The 23155-nt window shown below is 50.2% G+C and overlaps 1 protein-coding gene and 1 pseudogene across 3 annotated transcripts in view; both read left to right on the plus strand.

The window, feature by feature from the left end:
- PPIL2 (peptidylprolyl isomerase like 2) overlaps positions 1–23155 on the plus strand; it is a 35154-nt gene that overhangs the window by 1450 nt on the left and 10549 nt on the right. For all 3 annotated transcript variants that reach the window (XM_012466484.2, XM_012466487.3, XM_012466483.3), the window contains exons 2-11: positions 2989–3038; positions 5470–5515; positions 7588–7650; positions 10690–10741; positions 13790–13841; positions 16411–16502; positions 17529–17618; positions 19116–19191; positions 20723–20883; positions 22778–22853. In XM_012466484.2, coding sequence (XP_012321907.2) covers positions 2989–3038; positions 5470–5515; positions 7588–7650; positions 10690–10741; positions 13790–13841; positions 16411–16502; positions 17529–17618; positions 19116–19191; positions 20723–20883; positions 22778–22853 — 758 coding nt within the window. The remainder of the gene's footprint in view (positions 1–2988; positions 3039–5469; positions 5516–7587; positions 7651–10689; positions 10742–13789; positions 13842–16410; positions 16503–17528; positions 17619–19115; positions 19192–20722; positions 20884–22777; positions 22854–23155) is intronic.
- Positions 3962–5423, plus strand: LOC105726907 (coiled-coil domain-containing protein 117-like; annotated as a pseudogene).

The raw sequence follows: 23155 nt of genomic DNA on the forward strand, positions 1-23155 counted from the left end.
ACTGAGTTTCTGGCCATGATGGGATGGAGGTCAGATGTACCTTGTTATATCCCCCTCCCTTTTGTGTCTTGGACACAGCTGACCAGGATTAATGTTGAAGTCGAGATCATGAGATTGACAAAACAGACTCTGTGGCAATAAGATACCAAATTATAAACAGAACCCACAGTCGTGCCAGACAATTTCCCTGCTTAAGTCATCCACTCCTAAACTTGAAGAATAAACTGTATTCTAACTGCCACAAGGTTTTTCTTTTTCTCTAGCAGCTAAATAAGCACTGGTTTTCAGATAAGCAATATTAAAACAGTTGCAGCCCACTAGCAGACATAGACTAACTGAACCCCTGTTCTACCAGTCATAACTGCAGCTTTAGTCCGGGCTCAGTAGCTCATGCCTGTAATCCCAGCACTTGGGAGGCCGAGGTGGGAAGATCACCTGAGGTTGGGAGTTCAAGACCAGCCTAACCAACATGGAGAAACCTGTCTCTACTAAAAATACAAAAAATTAGCTGGGAGTGGTGGCACATGCCTGTAATACCAGCTGCTCGGGAGGCTGAGGCAGGAGAATCGCTTGAACCTGGGAGGCAGAGGTTTCAGTGAGACAAGATTGAGCCATTGCACTCCAGCCTGGTCAACAAGAACGAAAATCTGTTTCAAAAAAAAAAAAAGTAAATAAATAAATAACTGCAGCTGTGATTGGACAAGAGACTGCTTTCTGTAACTTTCTCTTGATAAGACAACCGACCAGCAGGGTGCGGTGGCTCACGCCTATAATCCCAGCACTTTGGGAGGCTGAGACAGGTGGATCACGAGGTCAAGAGATCGAGACCATCCTGGTCAACATGGTGAAACCCTGTCTCTACTAAAAATAAAAAAAAAAATTAGCTGGGCATGGTGGTGCATGCCTGTAGTCCCAGCTACTTGGGAGGCTGAGGCAGGAGAATTGCTTGAACCCAGGAGACGGAGGTTGCGGTGAGCCGAGATCGCACCAGTGCACTCCAGCCTGGGTAACAAGAGCAATACTCCGTCTCAAAAAAAAAAGACAACCGACCATGGACAGGCCCTGGCCAGTTTACAGAGGCTGCTCATTTGCATGCCCTCAGATTTTTAAAAGATCTTTTGATGATAAGGGCTACTTACAATACATTTGAATGTTAAGTGTCCACCTTAAAGAGAACAGGGGTCATAGGTTACATGCATATTTATTTATTATGCATATATGAGGACCATCTTGATGAATATTCAGAGATCCTTTAACCTGTTGAATATTTATTGTTAACTAACTTCTTCAGCATAAGGCTTTTTCTACTCCAGCCCCTTCTACTTTAAAGTGCCTGTCTCTGGGATTCAGCTGGAGGCCATGCTTCCAGCCTGCTGGATGGTCACTTTAGGCTGTAACCCATTATAGAAATAAAGTCTGCTTTCTAACTTTATAGATTATTTATTTATTTATTTATTTTTGAGACAAAGTCTCACTCTGTCACCCAGGCTGGAGTGCAGTGGCACGATCTTGGCTCACTGCAACCTCCGCCTCCCAGGTTCAGGCAGTTCTCCTGCGTCAGCCTCCTGAGTAGCTGGGATTACAGGCACCTGCCACCACGCCCAGCTAATTTTTGTATTTTTGGTAGAGACGAGGTTTCACCATGTTGGCCAGGCTGGTCTCAAACTCCTGACCTCGTGATCCACCAGCCTCGTCCTTCCAAAGTGCTGGGATTACAGGTGTGAGCCACTGCGCCCAGCCTTTGTTTTTTATTTTTTTGAGACAGAGCCTTGCTCTGTCGCTCAGGCTGGAGTGCAGTGGCACAGTCTCAGCTCACTGCAATCTCTGCTTCCCTGGGTTCAAGCAATTATCCTGCCTCAGTCTTCCGAGTAGCTGGGACTAGAGGCACTTGCCACCATGCCCAGCTAATTTTTTGTATTTTTAGTAGAGATGTTGTTTCACCATGTTAGTCAGGATAGTCTTGATCTCCTGACCTCATGATCTGTCTGCCTCGGCCTCCCAAAGTGCTGGGATTACAGGTGTGAGCCACGGTGCCCGCCAGATTATTTATTTTTTTAAAGTTAACATTCCCTATCCTTCGTATTTCAGTGGTCACACCATTACTCAGTTTGCCCAGGTCAGATCTCAGGGAGTTGGCCTTGGTACCTCTTGCCACTTCCTGTCCATCAGGAGGTCCTCCTGGTTCTTTCTGGAGCTCACTGCTTCTCACATCATCCACTGCTCCTCTATAGGTGGTGGTTTTTTTTGTTTGTGTTTGAGACAGGGTCTCCCTCTGTACCCCAGGTTGGAGCGCAGTGGCATTCTCACAGCTCACTGCAGCCTCAGCCTTCCTTCCTGCCTTAGCCTCCAGAGTAGCTGGGACCACAGGTGCAAACTTCCACACTCGGCTGATTTTCAAATTTTTTGTAGAGACAGATTCTTGCTTTGTTGCCCCAGCTGGTCTCCCAACTCCTGGACTCAAGAGATCTTCCTGCCTTGGCCTCCCAGAGTGCTGGGATTATAGGCGTGAGCCCCTGTGCCTGGCCCCTATGTCTGTCGTGTTTATCACTGTGTGCCTGACACATAGTAGGTGTTTTTTTGTTTTTGTTTTTTGAAATAGAGTCTCGCTCTGTTGCCCAGGCTGGAGTGCAATGGCACGATCTCGGCTCACTGCAATCTCCACCTCATGGGCTCCAGCAATTCTCCTGTCTCAGCTCCTGAGTAACTGGGATTACAGGTGCCCACCACCACCACACCTGGCTTATTTTTCTATTTTTAGTAGAGACGGGGTTTCACCATGTTGGCCAGGCAGTCTCGAACTCCTGACCTCAAGTGATTCGCCTACCTTGGGCTCCCAAAGTCCTGGAATTACAAGTGTGAACCACCATGCCCGGCCCATAGTAGGTGTTTAATAAGCATTTGCTAAATGAGGAAAGATTACTTACTTGCAGTGACTCCGTCCTCTTTATAAAGGTGGCGGTAGTAGCATTATCTTCCTCTCTTCTTCAGGTACATTACCTGTGCTGAATACACTCACTTTTATGGTGGCAAGAAGCCAGGTAAGACATGCAGTCTTTCTGTTCTTCCTTGGGGGAGTGGTATTAAGGAACAATGTTTTCAGGATACAGTGAGCTGTAAAAATAAACAACAAGAACATGGAAACTATGGTAGACAAATGGGCTGAGGACACAGTTCACAAAAGAGAAATATATTCAAGAAAGAAGAACATGCTTCATTCTAGTGCTGATTTTTGTAAAATGTGGATTAAAATATTCCTCGATGCTGGGAGCTAAGTAAAAAATAAATAAGTTAAAAAAAAACAGGCTGGGCACAGTGGCTCACACCTGTAATCCCAGCACTTTGGGAGGCCTAGGCGGGCAGATCACAAAGTCAAGAGATCAAGACCATCCTGGCCAATATGGTGAAACTCCATCTCTGCTAAAAAAAAAATACAAAAATTAGCTGGATGTGGTGGGCCACGCGTGCCTGTAGTCCCAGCAACTCGGGAGGCTGAGGCAGGAGAATTGCTTGAACCTGGGAGGCGGAGGTTACAGTGAGCCGAGATCAGGCCACGGCACTCCAGCCTGGCGCCTGGTAACAGAGCGAGACTCTGTCTCAAAAAAAAATTAAAAAAGAATTACATGTACATTTAAATGTTTTTTCTCTATCAAGTTTATAAAGAATAAAATGATAGCTTGGAGGCGGAGGCCTTTTGGCAGTTGATGTGACTGCGGCTGCCAGGCCTGGGGACACGGGCGGCCGAGGCCGAGGTCATAGCCTCCTCGTCTCTGCGACTGTGGCTGCACTTGGCCGGCCCTTCAACAGCCTCCCCCTGAGCAGCACCTCGGACATCCTGCAGCCGCCGCCTGCCTTCCCCGGCCAGGCCTTCCCGCCGGGGGCGGACGGCGCCGAGCTGGCTCCGCGGCCGGGACCCCGCGTCGTCCCCAGCAGCCCCGGCGGGAGTGCGGCGCACGGACGTGTTTCTGTTCACTGTAAAAAGAAACACAAGCCAGAGGAGGAGGATGATGATTGTCCAGTAAGAAAGAAAAGGATAACTGAAGCAGAGCTCTGTGCTCGTCCTAATGGCTGGATTCTTTGTGCACATCAGGATGTAGAGGGGCATGGAGTAAATCCCTGCACTAGTGGCCTTTCCGTACCTGGGATATTAGATGTTATTTGTGAAGAAATGGATCAGACAACTGGAGAACCACGGTGTGAAGCTGCCCAAAGGAAGCTTCAGGAGATTGAGGACAGGATAATTGACGAAGATGAAGAAGTTGAAACTGACAGAAATGTTAACCATCTCCCCAGTCTTGTCCTTTCTGATACGATGAAAACAGATTTGAAGAGGGAATTTGATGAAGTTTTTACAAAGAAAATAATTGAGTCTATGAGCCGTCCTTCCATGGAGCTTGTTCTCTGGAAATCCCTCCCTGAACTCCTTTCTGATAAGCCAAAGCCATCCTCTAATGCTAAAAACTATACAGGAGAGAGCCAAGATAAACATGCAGGTGCTGGCACTGCCTTCCTTTAGAGAACCGAACTGTTTTTGGAACCTCGGCAAACAGGGATATCTCTTTATAATAGTTTGGAGACAGCTACTAGCACAGAAGAAGAGATGGAACTCTAGAAGCCAATTTCTACACTAGAGTCAAATGTTAGAAGAATCCTGTGTTCAGTTATGAGCCTCTTTGCATACTATAGGGACTTGAAAGTTTTATGAAACAGGTGTAATAATATCTCCACCTGTGATTTGGGGGTGGGACTCTCATTTTGGGTAACCATTTATTGAATTCAACTTTTTGCTAAGGAAGTTTGTCTCAAGGGAAAAGCAGTTTTCTGTAGGGCTTATTAGAGGAATGCTTGTTTACAGTCTTCAAAGGCAAGTATAGAAGCTGTATGTGTAAGAGTGACTTAAATAAATCATATGTCACATTGTCTAGACTATTCAGACACTTGGAGAATATTCTCCTTGAATTAAAAAAGATGATTAAGAGAGAAGGATGCTCCTACTACAACTGTATCCTGACAGTTAAGTCACAGCCTAGTTTGTAGATATGAACTGTTTACAGTGGTGACTATATAATTGGGGAGAAGGAGGGAAGAGAGCAGTAGCTTAAATCTGTCGCTAAGAAATTTAATTTCTTAACAAATTGTAATTTAGTTATCAATACAGCTGTGTTGATTAAATAGCCAAAAAAAGAATAAAATGATAGTATTTTTAATTATCAAAACTATCAAGACTACAATAAAAAGAGCACTGTCACAATTTTAATGGGAGTTAAAAAGTATGAACTTTTCCCTGTATTTTTTTTATGTACCCCAAGTGTTTTGGTTTGTATCTATTAAAAGGTTTTTAATCCACAGCAATTGCTGTCCTCAAAAATTTGCACCGACTTTTTCATAAGTCATAACTGAATTGTTAGTAGGAACACATAGATGAAATACTTCACAGAGTAAGATTTCTGTTTTTTATTTCGTTTTAAACAGATCTCCCACAAACAAATTTCCGTCGTTTACCTTTTGACCATTGCAGGTAAGAGTTTTGCGAGTTTACCCTTCCTTGTAATTGTTCTCTGATACTGTCTGATAGTGAATCTGCCCCCTGAGGATGTAGATGACATGCTATCTGTGACCCCACATGCATCCTCCCTGAATGAGGAGAAGGAGAACTCACCCATGATGACGGCTAGTGGGCGTTTTCTGTTTATTGTGTCTGTATTTACATGCTGTATCTTTTTTTTTTCTTTTCAGTCATCTTGACTACATCCTGTATCTTTTTAACCTCATTCTTACCTTTCAGGGTTTGTAGACTCTGGTGTTAAGCCTGTTTTATAGTTGGAGAACCATTGTTTAGAAGAGTGAAGTACCTTGCTCAGGTGTGCCATGCAGGAAGTGGTGCCCCTGAGTCTTGAACTCAGTGGTCTGACTGTGGGTCCATGCCTTTAACGCTTTACTTTTTTTTTTTTTTTTTTTTTTTCTCCCTAAAGAGAGAATCTCTTGCTCTGTTGCCTAGGCTGGCATGCAGTTGTGTGATCTTGGCTCACTGCAATCTCCACCTCCCGGGTTTGAGCAATTCCCATACCTCAGCCACCTGAATAGCTGGGATTATAGGCATGCGCCACCACACCTGGCTCGTTTTTGTATTTTTAGTAGAGATGGGGGTTACACCATATTGGCCAGGCTGGTCTCGAAATCTGACCTCAGGTGATCACCCACCTCAGTCTCCCAAAGTGTTAGGACTACAGGCGTGAGCCACCATGCCTGGCCAGTGCTTTGCTCTTGCTCCAGGTTCTCTGCAGTCATAGCAGCAGCACACTAGTGATGAGACCATGAGGTTCTTTTCTTTTCTTTTGAGATGGAGTATCACTCTATTACCAGGCTGGAGTGCAGTGGCATGATCTTGGCTCACTGCAACCTCCGCCTCCCAGGTTCAAGTGATTCTCCTGCCTCAGCCACCTGAGTAGCTGGGACTACAGGTGTGCGCCACCATGCCCAGCTAATATTTGTATTTTTAGTAGAGACGGGGTTTCACCATGTTGGCCCGGATGGTCTTGAGCTCTTGACCTCGTGATCCTCCTGCCTTGGCCTCCTAAAGTGCTGGCATTACATGTGTGAGCCACTGTGCCCGGCCTAGGCCTTTTCTCCCTCACCTGTGAGCTCAGGTAGGGACCCAGGTGCAGAGCTACTCAGATGCTGCTTTGGCCCAAATTGGTATATATATGAACAGAAGGGGGCCTGTTGGAAAAGTGGGCCTAGCCCTGGTGAACCCCAAGATGTTGCTCCTCCCAGGGTGATGGAGACTGCGGGAATGGACAGATCTGGTGGGCCCCTTAGGCCTGAGTCTTCCCAAACCTGAGCCGTGGTCACATCTGCCCCGGACACCTGTATGTCTACATAGCATCCTCCTTTATGCCTCGAGTTCTGCTTCTGTAGGTCAGGGTGAGCCTTGAGAGTTGACAAGTTCTCCTGGGGATCTGGCACCCCAGTTGAGGCAGGTTAGCCAGACACCATTGCAGCAAGAAAGGGGCCATGGGGACCATGCACCGTATAGCAAGGCCTGGGGGGACCCACAGGAGGCTCCCACACATTGGCTGATGGGGTCTTTTTCCACTCGTCAGTGGACAAATGAGGCCCAGGTATCACTGGCTAGGATTTCTGTCCCCAGCCCAGGTTTTGTTGTCAGCCTCATGGGAATGTGCTCTTACTCAGATTGGGTGTGAATTGATGTGGCAAAAGTGCTTCCATCCTTGGTTCCAGTTCTTCCAGCAGGTGTCATGAGTTGCATCTTGCCCACTGTTTAACTGCCCTGGGGTTATGAGTAAAAGTATGCCTTGAAGATGTGGCCCTTCAGGTCATGTTGGGAGAAAACGCAGTCTTGTCATGATGTCAGGAGCTTGCCTTGGTGTTGGATCCTGCTCTGGTCCTTCACCAGGGGTGGCACCACCATTATTGCAGTTGGAGGAGAAGGTTGGTGAGAGAGGGAAGTGGCCAGGCTGCCCACAGAGGGCTCCCTGGGACAGCATCTCAGGAGGTCCCCATGCCAGGCTCAGCCAGCCTGACCAGGGTGCTGGACAGCTGACCAGGAATGACTCTGTTCTTTTTCAGTCTCTCTCTGCAGCCTTTTGTCTACCCAGTCTGCACTCCTGATGGCATCGTCTTTGACTTGCTGTGAGTTTTTCCTTGAATTTTGATCTAACAAATGTGAGATTCTCAACACCCATTAAGGAAGGGGATGTTGGGCCAGCTTGGGGGTTTATGGTTTTGGGCAGTGCCAAGTCAGGCAGCACTGAGGTTGCCAGATCCCTGGTCCCAACAGCCTTGGGACCCTTGGATAGACCTCTTGGGGACAGAGAGGTAACAGCTAGGGCCTTGGGGACATGGCAGCAGTATGGCCGTGACCCCAAGGCAGGCAGCTCTGGTTGGCAGGTGCTGCTGTCACTGCTTGGAATGGGGTACACTGCCCTACACCCTTCCATGTGGGGGTCCTGGTGTTCTAATTGGACACATCTGTTTTCAAATGGTAATGAACTGCATATTTTTCACTTTATGAAAGCAGAACCATAATTATGGTGTATACCTTTTGAGTACAGTATTTGGAAGCATTATACCCAGTTTTGCATTTCAGCATACACTTCTGTAATTTTTTACGTTTCAGGCTCATTTTAGAAAAATTAAAAACAAAAGTTTTTTTTTTTTTTTTTTTTTGAGACGGAGTTTCGCTCGTTACCCAGGCTGGAGCGCAATTGCGCGATCTTGGCTCACCGCAACCTCCATCTCCTGGGTTCAGGCAATTCTCCTGCCTCAGCCTCCTGAGTAGCTGGGATTACAGGCATGCGCCACCATGCCCAGCTAATTTTTTGTATTTTTAGTAGAGACGGGGTTTCACCATGTTGACCAGGGTGGTCTCGATCTCTTAACCTCGTGATCCACCCGCCTCAGCCTCCCAAAGTGCTGGGATTACAGGTGTGAGCCACCGTGCCTGGGCAACAAAAGTTTTTTTTAAGAGATGTGTCAGTCGGGTGTGGTGACTCATGCGTGTAATCTCAGCACGTTGGGAGGCTGAGGTGGGAGGATCACTTGAGGTCAGGAGTTCGAGACCAGTCTGACCAACATAGTGAAACCCTGTCTCTACTAAAAAAAAAAAAAAAAAAAAAAAAAAGAGTACGGGCCAGGTGCAGTGGCTCATGCCTGTAATTCCAGCACTTTGGGAGGCCGAGGCAGGCGGATCACAAGGTCAGGAGATTGAGACCATCCTGACCAACATGGTGAAACCCTGTCTCTACTAAAAATACAAAAAAATTAGCTGGGTATGGTGGCGCATGCCTTCAGTCCCAGCTACTTGGGAGGCTGAGGCAGGAGAATTGCTTGTATCTAGGAGGAGGAGATTGCAGCGAGCCTAGATTGCACCACTGCACTACAGCCTGGGCAAAAAAAAAAATTATAAAAAAAAGAAATATAAAACTTAGCTGGGCATGGTGGTATGTGCCTATAATTCCAGCTATTTGGGAGACTGAGACCAGAGAATTGCTTGAACCGAACCCGGGAGGTGGAGGTTACAGCGAGCTGAGATCGTGTGCTACGGTATTCCAGCCTGGGCGACAGAGCAAGACTCTGTCCGCTGCCCCGCCAACCCCCACAAGAAAAAGAGCTGTGTCTTGCTTTGATGCCTAGGCTGGAGTGCAGTGGTGCAGTCATGGCTTACTGCAGCCTCCAACCCCTGGGCTCAAGTGGTCCTTTGCCTCAGCCTTCTGAGTAGCTGTTGACTGTAGGCACACACCATCACGCCCAGCTAATTTATTTATTTATTTTTTATTTTCTTGAGACAGAGTCTTACACTGTTGCCCAGGCTGGAGTGCAGTGGCGCGATCTCTGCTTACGCAGCCTCCGCCTCCCGGGCTCAAGCAATTCTCCTGCCTCAGCCTCACAAGTAGCTGGGACTACAGGTGCATGCCACCACACCCAGCTAATTTTTGTATTTTTAGTAGAGATGGGGTTTCACCATGTTGGCCAGGATGGTCTCAATCTCCTGACCTCGCGATCAGCCTACCACGGACTCCTAAAATGATGGGATTACAGGTGTGAGCCACCACACCTGGCCTAATTTTAAAAATTTTTAGTAGAGGCAGGGTCTTGCTATGTTGCCTATTCTGGTCTTGATCTCCTGGCCTCAAGTGCTCCTCCTGCCTTGGCCTCCCAAAGTGCTGGGATTAAAGGCATGAGTCACTGCACTTGGCCTGAAAATGAATTTTTAGGAAATTTCAGCCTAACTTTAGAAAAAGAAAATTTTACCACAGTCCCACTATCCAGGATAACTACTGTAAATATACTAATTTTTTTGAACTTATTTGTAGTAACATGATTGAAGTAACACTGTGAACATGGGGAAGCGTTAACAAGCAACACTGTGGATCTATTTATTCACTTTGTTATGATGAGAGCCTTTTACCCTGTGTGATTCAGAATTCTCTGAAAGTATACTTTTTCTTTCTTTATTTTTTGAGACAGGGTCTCACTGTGTTGACCAGGCTGGTCTTGAACTCCTGGGCTGCAGTAATCCTTCCACCTCAGCCTCCTAAGCAACTGAGATTTCAGGCACACACCACCGTGCCTGGCTTGGAAGTGTAATTTTTGATGCTAGCCTAGCATTTCATTGTACAGATGTATCAACATTTGTGACACGGAGTGGTGGCTCATGTCTGTAGTCCTAGCACTTTGGGAGGCTGAGCAGGAGCAGCTCTTGAACCCAGGAGTCTGAGACCAGTCTGGGCAACACAGTGAGAACCATGCCAGCCATGGGGGTGTGAACTTGTAGTCCAGCTATTTGGAAGGCTGAGGTGGGAGGATCGCTTGAGCCCAGGGGTTGGAAGCTTCGGTGAGGCATGATCGAAACACTGCACTCCAGCCTGAATGACAAGGCGAAACCTTGTCTCAAAGAAAAAAAACCCCAAACCATTTACTTACCATTTTCACCTGTAGTTATTGTTGTTTATATATAACTGCAATGGTAACTCTGAACATATTTTGAAACCCATGTATCCACAAATATCCCCCCACTTCCTGAGACAAGGTGAGGAGTCTTCCTCTCCTAAAGTGAAGCGAGACTCCTTCACAGGCCTCTAACCTGGGATAGCCCTGCAAGACTCTAGTGTTGTTACCAGGTGGCGCCTAAGCACCCTGGTGATGCTTTCTGTTCCCTCTTCCCTTCAGGAACATTGTTCCATGGCTTAAGAAGTACGGGACCAACCCCAGCAATGGAGAGGTAGGTGGCTGTGCAGGAGTTTCAGTGATGGTGGTGAACGCCAGCCTCGCGCCTCTCCTGTTCTGGTGGTTTTCATGAACACAGGAACATGGGAGAGAAGCATTCATGGGGCCCAGTGAGGAGGAACAGTTTTCCCCTCTTCTCCCCACACCCATTACTTTCCATAAACACTTCCTGTCTGTGCACATATATATATATGTACATATCTTTTCTCAGGCCATAGCTGTGATCCAGTATGACCTCATCTTACTATATCTGCAGAGACCTTGTATCCAAGTAAGGCCACAGTTCCAGTGAGCATCAGTTTTGAGGGGACATTATTTGGCTTGGTCTTGAGGGAGAGCTCGTGTATTTTACCAGTGACCTTGCCCTTCCTATTGGAGTTCCTTGCATTTATTCCTCCACCTTTTTCCTGTGGCCTGGGGCAAGAGCTCAAACTGTGCAAATGAGGTGGAGGGTCAGGACTCCAGCAGGTTCCCTGTGCTGGATCCACTGGGAAGGAGTTCCCTGGACAATATGCCCCTCCCTGCCAGGCCAGCAGGAGAAACTGGCAGCCCATCTGTGCTGTCTCAGCTCTTCTGACCCTTGTGACTTTCTGGGGGCTGCAGGGTTCTGTGGACTCTTTCTAGATGGAGTTGGCGCTCCTCCAAGGCTTTCCTGCTCTTGAAAACAAGGGAACTTGGCCAGGGGGCTGATTTTGAGTGTCCTTGGATCAGCTGCTAAAGCCTATGGCTTTTCTCTTTCAGATGCTTGGGTAGGGGGCTTGTGGCCTTACCTTCTTAGGGAGGGCAGTCTTCTTCCTTGGTCTTTATCACTTAAAGACTGTGTTTCTGTGGCTCATGCCTGTAATCCCAGCACTTTGAGAGGCCGAGGTGGGCAGATCTCAAGGTCAGGAGATCGAGACCATCCTGGCCAACATGGTGAAACCCCGTCTCTACTAAAAATACAAAAAAATTAACTGGGCATGGTGGTGCACGCCCGTAGTCCCAGCTACTTGGGAGCCTGAGGCAGGAGAATTGCTTGAACCTAGGAGGTGGAGGTTGCAGTGAGCCGAGATCGCACCACTGCACTCCAACCTGGGCGACAGTGCAAGTCTCTGTCTCAAAAAAAAAAAGACTGTTTCTGTGATGTCTGCTGCTGGAGCCCCATTGGATTCCAGGGGCTTCCCCCAGGGTCCATGCCCCAGTCTGGGAAGTCATCCTCTGTGTCTCTTCTCAGCGAGAGTCCCTACTGCCTGCCTGTGCCCTGTGTGACTGGGTGTCTGCCTGAGGGAGCAGCCTGGTGGGGTAGGTGGGGTTTTCCTGTCCCCAGTTACCCTCATGGCCTCCGCTGTCCCAGTGGATGTTTATTCAGTTGCAGCTGGGGTACATTTTGTTACTTTGGGTGTTTTGCTTCAAAGGTGCTCTTTGGAGTTCCCAAACTTGTCAATTGTGCTGGGCCCCACACCTGCAAAGCCTAATGTGGCCATTAGCCACGCTGTGAGGCGTCACCATTTCTTTGTTCCAGGCGTCATATTGGGGTGAGTCTGCAGGGGTGCCCCACGTGTCCTTATCCTGTTCCTGTGCCTCTCCCCTGGCGTGCTCTGGAAGGGGTCTTGCTGTGGGCTTGCTTGGACAGACCTATGGGCATCAGCAGAGCCTTGCAAGCCAAACCTCTGAGAAGAGTCCCTGGGCCAAGGGCTGGTTGGCCCATGTGACTTTTGGGGGCTCAGAAGGAGCCTGTTTTGTGTGTGGGGGGGGGTCTCTCTGCTCAGGTCCTGTGCCTGAATAGGGACCCTGCTGGTCCTCTGGTGGTCTCTTCCTTACCTATAGTGATGTAGGAAGGTGGGGGTAGTTAAATGACAAAGGAAGGAACGAAGGCGGTGGAGGAGCAGATGTGGTCAGTTAGGCGGGCCAGCAGCAGGCAGGACCCACGGAGGGCGGGGAGGGCAGCACGAGGGCCTGCTGCTGTTTCAGGGCCAGCCCCGGGAGGCTCCTCCTGCATCTCCCCTGGGCCTGAGTAGGCAGAGCTGGGCCCAGCCCACACCAGCTAGCAGCAGCTGCTGGGATGCGGCCCCCAGTGAGGTGCTCCCCAGCGGCACAAATCTCTGACAGCCCCGCCCTCGGCAGTTCCCGCCTCTGATTGTCCAGACTTTGTTTTATGGGAAAGTTTCCTGTAGAAGAGCTGAACTGCAGACACACCACAGAAACTGAAAACATGACCCGCCACCAGAAGTGGGGGAAATAAAAAAGAAAAAACATCCAGAAACAGAAAAATAGAGGGTCCCACCGTCCCAACACAACCACTCTTAGCGTTGGGGTGCATTTCTTCCCTTTCTCCCCACTTTTAATGTTTTTTTTCTTAAATATTCATATGACAGAATAATAAGGCACACCCATGTGTTGCCCCACTAGCTGAAGAAATACATTCTTTTTTTTTTTTTTTTTTGAGACAGAGTCTCACTCTGTTGCCTGGCTGGAGGGCAGTGGCATGATCTCGACTCACTGCGATCTCTGCCTCTTGGGTTCAAGCAATTCTCCTGTCTCAGTCTCCCTGGTAGCTGGGACTACAGGCGCCCGCCACCATGCCCAGCTATGTTTTGTGTATTTACTAGAGACAGGGTTTCACCATGTTGGCCAAGATGGTCTCAATCTCTTGACTTTGTGATCTGCCCACCTCAGCTTCCCAAAGTGCTGGGATTATAGGCATGAGCCATTGCGCCTGGTGAAATATGTTCATTTTTTAATTTTAGAAGTAATCTGTGCTCACCATAAAAATGTCCAAAGGCTGCAGAACTATACCACCACCCAGTGGCCTGGTCTTTCAGCTCGGAATCATCCGTATGGCTCTTCTCAGAGAATGATGGGGGTGCCATATAAACACAACTGCCCAGTGCCATCCTGCAGCCCCCATGAGGTCATTGCAGGGTCTTGGGGCCTTCCCTTTTGTCTGGAGCTGCCCAGAGTCGGCTGGTCAGAGACTTTTTCAGCTCGTCTCTGTCTGACCCCAGTATCTCTGTGCATTAGTCACTTATTCATTATCATTAATTATTAACTTTGCTTCTTCCAGAAGCTGGACGGGAGGTCCCTGATCAAGCTGAACTTTGCCAAGAACAATGAGGGTGAGTGGAACCGTTGGGGCCAACTCTAGGCCTGGCTTGCTGACCCAGGCTTCTGGCTCTCACCAGGTCTCATACGGAATCAGTCATTCCTTTCTGACCAAGCTGGACACCTGCTTTTAGTCCTCAAAAGGTGTCACAGGATTTCTTCTCAAAGGTCTGGGTAGTTTTAGGCTGGAGATGGGAGGGGGCAGAACCTTGGGTGTTGGGAACTTCCCACAAAGGTGATTGGGCCGTCGTGGGCTGCCAGTGGCCTTCGTGTGCACAGTTGGAGCTGCAAGGCATGGGCCCCCCCTGGCTGAGGTTGTGGTCTGTTTGCTGTTGGAGGCAGAAGTTGCTCCACGCTGGGAACCAGAGCGGCAGCTGGGGAGGGGATGTGGATGATCTGGAGGGATTTGTTGGGTAGCTCTCAGGCTGGGCCTTTCTTCGCCACAGCTCATAGGGCCTAGCCCAGCCCAGCCCAGCAGCTCCTGCTTCCTGTCCCTTACACACCCTCTGCTGTTCTTGTGGTCAGATGCTTGAATGAGGTGCGCAGCTCACCCCTGCCCAGGTGCTGACCTTGTCCTAGGTTCTAGCGCAGGTCTTCTGCCCTTGCAGATCCCATGGTTTAGGGGTTGTCTGTGCTCACTGGGTGCATGCATTCCAGGGAGATGCTGTAGCACGTGAGGCCATGGCCCTTTTGCCCCACTTGTCTGAGCCCAGAGCCCGGTCCCTAGCTGGTGCAGCATTCACAGGTGAATGAATGGGTGAACTTGAGCATGTCATTGACAAAGGTGGAGGACAGGGAGCTGCACCCTGGTGGCCGAGCGTGGGCTGCCTCCCCATCTGTGATCAGCAGTGTCTGTCTCTCATTCAGCAAATATTTATTGAGTGCCTGCCATGTGTAGAGAGCATAACAGGCTGTGCCTTTCCTGAGAGGAGCATGTGTTCTGGTGGGGAAGAACACCAGAGAGCAGCTCAGCACGGGTGTGCCAGAGGCTGCTTCTGTGTGAAGAGCACAGCAAGGAGAGGGCCGCCCTGACACACTGCGGGGAGGGAGAGCCATGAGGGGCTCGGGGGAGCGCAGAGCCGGGCCGACGGCACAGCCAGTGCAAAGACCCTGAGGTGGGCACACACTTGAGGGTGTCTGTGCCCAGCCAGGAGTCCAGTGTGTCTGGTACAGCATGTGCCCATGATGGAGCAGGGGATGTGGTGACAGGTTGGGGCGGGGACAGATGCAGAGCAGTCCTGTGGGCCCTGGGAGCCACAAGAGGACTTGGGCTTCTGCCCAAGATGGGAGCCACTGAGGGAGGGATGAGGTCCGGCTTTTTGTTTTTTAAACTTTGACATGGCAATTAGCTTCTTTTGTTTCCTTTTTTTTTTTTGAAACAGGGTCTCACTCTGTCACCCAAGCTGGAATGCAGTGGTACAGTCTCAGCTCACTGCAACCTCTGCCTCCTGGGCTCAAGAGATCCTCCCACCTCAGCCTCCCAAGTAGTTGGGACTACAGGCGCCACCACCGCACCCAGCTAATTTTTGTGTCTTTTGTAGAGACAGAGTTTTACTATGTTGGCCAAGTTTACTCCTGGGTTCAATCCACCCACCTCAGCCTCCCAAATGCTGGGATTATAGGCCAGTCTGCTTTGTTTCTCTGTTAATTAGAATTATTCCCTGTGGATGAAAGTGGAGAGAGGAACTGTGATGTGCCTCCCCTGTGCCCATCACAGACTCCAGCCCCTGCTGCAGTCTCCTGCCTGGGCACGGACATGCTTTCTCTGGCATTATAGGCATGAGCCACTGTGCCCCACCCCAGCTAATTTTTTAAATTTTCATTTTTGTAGAGATGAGGTCTCCCTAAGGGCTCAAGTCCCCACGGGGTGAGGACTTACAGGCAGAGAGACAGTAACCAAGGCTTGGGAGGCCAAGGTGGGCAGATGGCTTGAGGTCAGGAGTTCCAGACCAGTCTGGCTAACATGGTGAAACCCTGTCTCTACTAAAAATACAAAAATTAGCCATACATGGTGACGCATGCATGCCTGTAGTCCCAGCTACTTGGGAGTCTGAGGCAGGAGAATCGCTTAAACCCCGGAGGCAAAGGTTGCAGTGACCTGAGATCACGCCACTGCACTCCAACCTAGGTGACAGAGCAAGACTCCATCTCAAAACAGAACAAAACAAAAAAAAAGACAGTAGCCAGGCAAGGGGATGGGCAGTTCTGAAGGAAGATCTGAGCAGGGGATTGGAGGGGAATGTGGGTGAGATATGGAGCCGTCAGGACTGGAGCATGGGCTGTTTCTTGCTGAGGGCCAACTTCAAGAAGAGGAGGAGACTAGCATGGCGGTCAGCAGAGGTGTGCTGGAGGATGTGAGGAAGATGATGCAGGGACTGGGTCTTGCAGGATGAATAGGAGTTTCCTAATGGTATGGAGGGGCTTGAGGGGCTAAGCAGCTGTCCCCTTCGTTCCCTGCTCTGGCAGTTGACAGGGGGTTCCACCTCCTCCCATCGCTGACTTTGGCCTTGTTCTGTCCTGTCCTGTCCTGGCCCTCAGCGCCTGCAGAGGTGACTGGCCTCCCTGTGTGTGCCTTCTCTCTAGGGAAGTACCACTGCCCAGTGCTGTTCACCGTGTTCACCAACAACACCCACATCGTGGCCGTGAGGACGACAGGCAACGTCTACGCCTACGAGGTGTGTCCTTGCTCCGGGGCCTGGAGACTGCGGTGGGGAGATCTCTGCTGTGTGTTCCCAGGATACATGGGCTGGGCTGTGCTGCGGGCATGACCTGTCTTTGTGGGGTTTACAGTCACAGCCACAGGCATGGGCCTCTGGCAAAGCTCTGGCATGGCAGCCTCCCCGATTTCAGGCAGGTCAAGAATAGGGTTGGGGGAGGTGCATCCTTTGGAATCAGGCAGTCCTGGCTGGCGAGCAGGGACCCTTATCCTGCAGGGGGTCCTTCTGCATCTTCAGCAAAGCCCAGGTGCTGGGAAGGCACCGTGCTCTGAGGACAGTATGAAAGGAGTGCTGGCCCTAGCTCTCGATGGAGCCAGTTGTCCCTGGGAAGGAGCTGTCCCCTGGAGGAGTTCTGGCTAGGAGTGGGTGTAGGAAGAGAGGAGGCAGCTGTGTTCACACACGAGTCCTCCTCTCAGGGGGTGAGGCGGGACAGGCCCTACGTGGCAGGAAAGCCGACCTTTGTGCCATTTTCAATCCTGCACCAGGACATTGGTGGGGTGTAGGTGGCCAGCGCTGCTCCAGGGACCTTAGGGGCTACTTCTTGCCAGAAGCCTGCACAGACTGGCATGGTCAGTCCTCGTAAGTGGATCGAGGACTCTGCTAGACTGTGCCCCAGGAGTGCAGGCATCTCATGTGCACAGCCCCTGCCCACTGGCCTGGCACCATGCCTGTGCATGGGAGGTAGTCGGTGAAGGCTGCAGCGAGTGGATCGGTGGCTCGCCTAGCCACTTTGCTGATCAATATGCAGACAAGAGCTTCCTGCAGGAAGATTGCTGCGAGGCTGAACTGGTACATCGTCTGATGCCCAACCAGCTCCGCCTTTGTGGGGGCCACTGCTTTCAGCCAGTGTCGTGTACACCGCTGTCTCCCTCGTTCCTCGCCTCTCAAATGGTGCTATGGTGCCAGTTCCGGGCCTCCCTGCTTGCAGGCTCCTGTGCCAAGGCTTGGGGCAGGCATCGTAACGCCACTTCTTCCTGGCTGTAGGCAGTGGAACAGCTAAATATCAAGGCTAAGAACTTCCGGGACCTGCTGAGCGATGAGCCCTTTTCCCGGCAGGACATCATCACCCTCCAGGTGAGTGTCTCCTGCCCGCCTGCCCCAGCTGCCTTCAGTGTCCGCAGCCAGCCCAGGCCTCTGCAGGGGCCACCTCCTCAGCCTGGCTCTCACATCTCCTCCCTGATCCCCGACCCCCATGTCAGGGCCCCTCATATCTGTCCCCAAAGCCACCTGAGGCATCTGAATGGCCATTCTGTTGGCCTGGTTCTGCTCCAGTGCCTTGAGGGCTGGAACTGTGGTGAGCTCTGGGCTTCGGTGTCTGGCACAGACCTCCCTGCAGATGTCAGAGAACCCCAAGTGAAGTAATGAAAAACACGACTGAACAACCAATATCAGCCTTTCCAAAAATATATCAAAAAGCAAAGAGCATCAACACAATGAAAAATTTACACCAACTAATGGGCAAAACAGCCAGCTAGCATCAAATGGCAGTATTAAACTCATATATATTCTAATTGGATAAAAAGCCAAAACCGATCGGTATGCTGCATCCAGACCCATCTCACATGCAACGATACACAAAGACTCAAAACAAAGGGATGGAGGAAGATTTACCAACCAAACAGAGAGTAAAAATAAACAAATAAATAAAAAGTAGGAGATGCAATTCTCGCCTCTGATAAAGTAGACTTTAAAGCAACAAAGATCAAAAGAGGCAAAGAAGGACATTATATAATGGCAAAAGGATCAATGTAACAAGAAGAGCTAACGATTCTATAGATCAACCAGACAGAAAATTAACAAGGACATCCAGGACTTGAACTCAGACCTGGAACAAGTAAACTTAATAAACATTTCTAGAACTCTCCACTTCAAATACACAAAACATACATTACCACCTCACACCTATTCCATAAGTGACTACATAATTGGAAGTAAATCACTCCTCAGTAATCGCATAGCATTTCATAGGTTTAAATGAAATACTGGTTGGCTGCTTGTTGTTATTTTCTTCCCTTATTCCTTCCTGTCTACATCATTAAGTATAATTATTGGTATAAAAGAGGTTTCAAATAATTACTGAGCCTCGTGTTGCTGCTTTCCCTGATCTATTTTTCTCTCCCTCTGTAGTTCGGCTTTCTTTGCTTCTCCCTTTTTCCCATTTCCATGTAAAAAAAAAAAAAAAGAAAAAAGAAAAACACGACTTAGAAAAAAGCAGGTGATGGCTGGAGCATGGCCTGGGGCAGCCTGCTCAGTCAGTCACCTCTGGGGCTTGTCCCATTCTAACCAGACGTCAGCCCCTCGGCTGCCCATGTTCCCATCCAGTAGCTTCCTAACAGTGACCAACAGCTTGTTAGAGTGTGCCTGGAGGAAGGTCGCAGCTCTGCCAGCACCTAACGAGGCTGTGCCCCTGTCCCTGCTCCTGCCTGCTGCCCTGCCTGGGGCAGACCACCGTCCTCCCCATGCCCTGCTTGACTCCCCCCACCTCTGACACCTGCCCGTCCTTTGCTACATGTGGCTGCCATTTGGCCGCAGGCTGGGTTCACTCTGCTGGGTGTTCTCTCTTTGCCACAGGACCCCACCAACTTGGACAAGTTCAACGTTTCTAACTTCTATCATGTTAAGAATAACATGAAAATAATAGACCCAGGTAAGTACAACCAGGGACTGGGCTAGGTGAGGAGGTGTTTGGGGGAAATTGGGACAGTGTTCCCTGGGCAAAGCCCCCAGCTTCCTAGGGATCAGGGGTTCCAGCCCAGATAAACCCTGCATTTTCTAAGCCAGTGTTCAGAGAATCCGAGTCAACTGCAGCCTCAGAAACAGCATGTGGGATAGACACTGCCCTGCCAGGGTGCCTGCTCAGGTTCCCCTGCTTGCTGCACTATCTGGTGTCTTCAGTGGGCAGGTGGTGGGGTGATGGGGTCCTCCTGTTTTCCTAGCCACTGGTGGCTGTCCTGTAGCCTTGGAGGAGCCAGCAGGACTCATGCTCAGAGGTCACTTGGCCTCGTGCTGCAGAGCAGTGGCCTGGGTACTTGATGAGAGTTGTGTGAACTGGGTTTTAAGGAGGCTGAGCACATGACTGGGGGAGATTGAGTCAGAAGAGTCTGAGGTCAGGGTTTGGGGCTGGGCTGGGCCTGTGTTCTCTGGACAGGAATGCCTGACCATCTCCACAGAGCGGGCTGCTGTCCAAGGCCCAGTAGGCAGGAGGCACCCTCTTGAGTGGGCAAGAATGGGGCATTTCACATCTGAAAAGACCCACAAACACTTCTGTTGTTTTAAGTAAAAATAAGTTTTTTTTTTTTTTTTTTTTTTTTTTTTTGAGACGGAGTCTTGCTGTGTCGCCCAGGCTGGAGTGCAGTGGGTGCATTCTTGGCTCACTGCAACCTCTGCCTCCCGGGTTCAAATGATTCTCCTGCCTTACCCTCCCAAGTAGCTGGGACTACAGGCAGGTGCCACCAGACTCGGCTCTTTTTTTGTATTTTTAGTAGAGACAGGGTTTCACCGTGTTAGCCAGGCTGGTTTAGATCTCCTGACCTGGTGATCCACCTGCCTCAACCTCCCAAAGTGCTGGGAATACTGGCGTGAGCCACTACGCTTGGCCCCAAAATAACTTTTAAAATTACAGAAGCAAAGCAGCTGGGCGCTATGGCTCATGCCTATAATCCCAGAACATTGGGAGGCCAAAGCAGAGATTTTGAGACCAGTCTGGGCAACATGGAGAAACTCTGTCTCTACAAAAAATAGAAAAATTAGCTGGGTGTGGTTGGCACAGGCCTGTAGCCTCAGCTACTCGGGGGGCTGAGGAAGGGGAATCACTTGAGCCCAGGAGGTGGAGGCTGCAGTGAGCTGAGATCTTGTAACTGCATTCCAGCCAGGGTGACAGAACCAGACCCTGTCTCAAAAAACAAAAAAAGTAAAGCATATACTCTAAAAATATTAGAATTTATACAGATAAATATAAAAAGGAAACTTCAAATCAGCCTTAAGTACATCCTGAGACCCTTGTAAACTGCGTGGGGAGACCTTCAGGCCTGTAGCTGGCACCTTGGCATTCTGTGGCTGACAGTGGCCCATGCTGTGGCTGGGGAGCCCTGGCCTGTTCTGGATCTGTGTCCCCAGCACACGCGTGTGGGGAGACTGCTGGGGGCTCGGCTGCTCAGGGCCATGCTACTGTTTTGTAGATGAGGAGAAGGCCAAACAGGACCCATCTTATTATCTGAAAAACACAAATGCCGAGACCCGAGAGACCCTGCAGGAGCTCTATAAGGAGTTCAAAGGGGATGAGATTCTGGCAGCCACCATGAAGGTCCCAGAGAAGAAGAAAGTGGACAAGCTGAATGCTGTGAGTGGCATAGGGCACTCAGCCAAGCCCTTGTCTCCCTGCTCGTCTCATGGCCTCTAGGAGTGGTCCTGGGAACGGGGCTCATGGGGCCCTGGGGTAAACAGCAGGGAGGCAGCCAGGATCCCCCCAGAGCTGTGGTACCCCTGATGGCACTGAGTGTGCAGCTCTGGGGCTGCCCCAAGGAAGATTGAATCTGAGAAGGCGGAAGGGGAGGGGTTGACGTCCATACTGGGTATTGAAGAACCAAGGGGTGTGTGGGGGCACACGGGGAGGAGACCCCCGCCACAGAAGGTCTGCCTTGTGCTGTGGTCCCAATCTGAGCTCAGCAGCCAGAGCAGGCACGTTGAGTGGACATGTGGTTCTGTGGTGGCTGGGAGGGCAGGGCCCAATGTGCACTGGGGCCCAAAGCCATGCCAGGGACAGTTGGGGCATTTCAGGGACTGCTGTGGTCCTGAGTGGGACGGCATGCCTGGGACCTCACAGTGCTGCCTGAATGGGGCTGTTGTGTTCGCTTCTTGCTCCTGTTCAGGCAAAGCATGGGGATCTGGAGCTAGCGAGTGCAGAGACATGGGCAGGTGGCTCTGAAGTTCTCCTTCTTAAAGAATTATTCAAATTCTGGAAAATTTGAAAAAGGAAGTTTGTTGTCTGTGAGCACACCCTCTAACACACTGCCCTTACCACTTTGGCATATTACCTTTTTTTTTTTTCTTTCCTTTTTTTTGAGACAGGATCTTGCTATGTTGCCTAAGCTGATCTTGAATTCCTAGTTCACCTGAGATCCTCCTGCCTGGGCCTCCCAAAGTACTGGGATTATAGGTTTGAGCCGCTGTGCCTGACTTGTATTTTCTTCTGATGGAAGAAACCCCTTTTTCTTCCTCTGTGATTAAAAAAAACAACATTTATTGGGACTTTACCCCCACTACCCCTGATTAAATATGTAATGTGTTTACTTCAGAAAGTTTGAGACTTTTAAAAAGAAGTTAGGCCAGGCCGGGTGTGGTGGCTCATGCCTGTAATCCAAGCACTTTGGGAGGCCAAGGTGGGCGGGTCACCTGAGGTTGGGAGTTTAAGACCAGCCTGACCAACATGGAGAAACCCTGTCCCTACGGAAAATACAAAATTAGCAGGGCGTAGTGGCACGTGCCTGTGATCCCAGCTACTCGGGAGGCTGAGGCAGGAGAGTTGCTTAAACCTGGGAGGCAGAGGTTGCTGTGAGCAGAGATGGCACCATTGCACTTCAGCCTGGGCAACAAGAGCGAAATTCCGTCTCAAAAATTAATAAGTTAATAAAAAATAAATATGTGAGTCCAGGCGTGGTGGCTCAGGCCTGTAATCCCAGTATTTTGGGAGGCTGATGCAGAAGGATCGCTTGAGGCCAGGAGTTCAAGACTAGCTTGGACAACATAGCGAGACCTTACCTCTACAAAAAACCCAAAAAATCAGCCAGGCATGGTGGCACACGCCTGTCGTCCCAGTTACTCAGGAGGCTGAGGTAGGAGGGTCACTTGAGCCCAGGATTTGGAGGCTGCAGTGCGCCAGGATTCCACCCCTGCACTCCAGCCTGGGTACACAGCAAGACATTGTCTCATAAAAAAATTTAAAAGAAATGAGAAGTCACTCATAAGCTCCTAACCCTGAGGTCCTGTGTGGTATTTTATCTACAGGGTTTCACTTACATCCTGAGAGTCGGGACCCGGTTGAGGCCAGGGGCCCCTGGCTCGGCCTATCTTTGACTTCTTCCTCCCGCCAGTCGGGGAGACCCTCCTGGAGGAGAGGCACTGAGCAGGGCCTGGGGGGCAGGGGTGGCGTGTGGTTGGCTTCTAGGCAGGCACCACATCTCCGCCCACCAGCCTCCCATGGCACTGCTGAGGTGCCCCCCTGGTTTCCTTGGCAGGCCCACTATTCCACAGGGAAAGTCAGCGCTTCCTTCACCTCCACTGCGATGGTTCCAGAGACCACACACGAAGCAGGTAGCCACCTTTGCCTCTGTAGACACCTGCCATGTGACCTGACAGTGGCAGGGGGTGGGCGCCCTCCACTGATTCCCACTTTTTTGGCCTGTCAGGGGCTCCCATGGACACCTGAGTCTCCAGTCCTCCTCCTCTTAGCCACTGAGCCCCTGCCAGGCCCATGAGGCTGGGGTGAGCCTGTGCATGGCCCGAGCAGAAGACTCTCGGCCTCTGGCTCCCGTGCTCTTTCCAGAGCTGGAGCCTAGTCCTCGGCCAGACGCCTCTGTGTTTTTGGCTGGTGCTGCCTGGCATGGTGGGGCGCC

This window comes from Aotus nancymaae, unplaced genomic scaffold (genome assembly GCF_030222135.1).
Source record: "Aotus nancymaae isolate 86718 unplaced genomic scaffold, 86718_ANA_hifiasm-v0.15.2.pri h1tg000210l, whole genome shotgun sequence".
Classification (NCBI taxonomy): Eukaryota; Metazoa; Chordata; class Mammalia; order Primates; family Aotidae; genus Aotus; species Aotus nancymaae.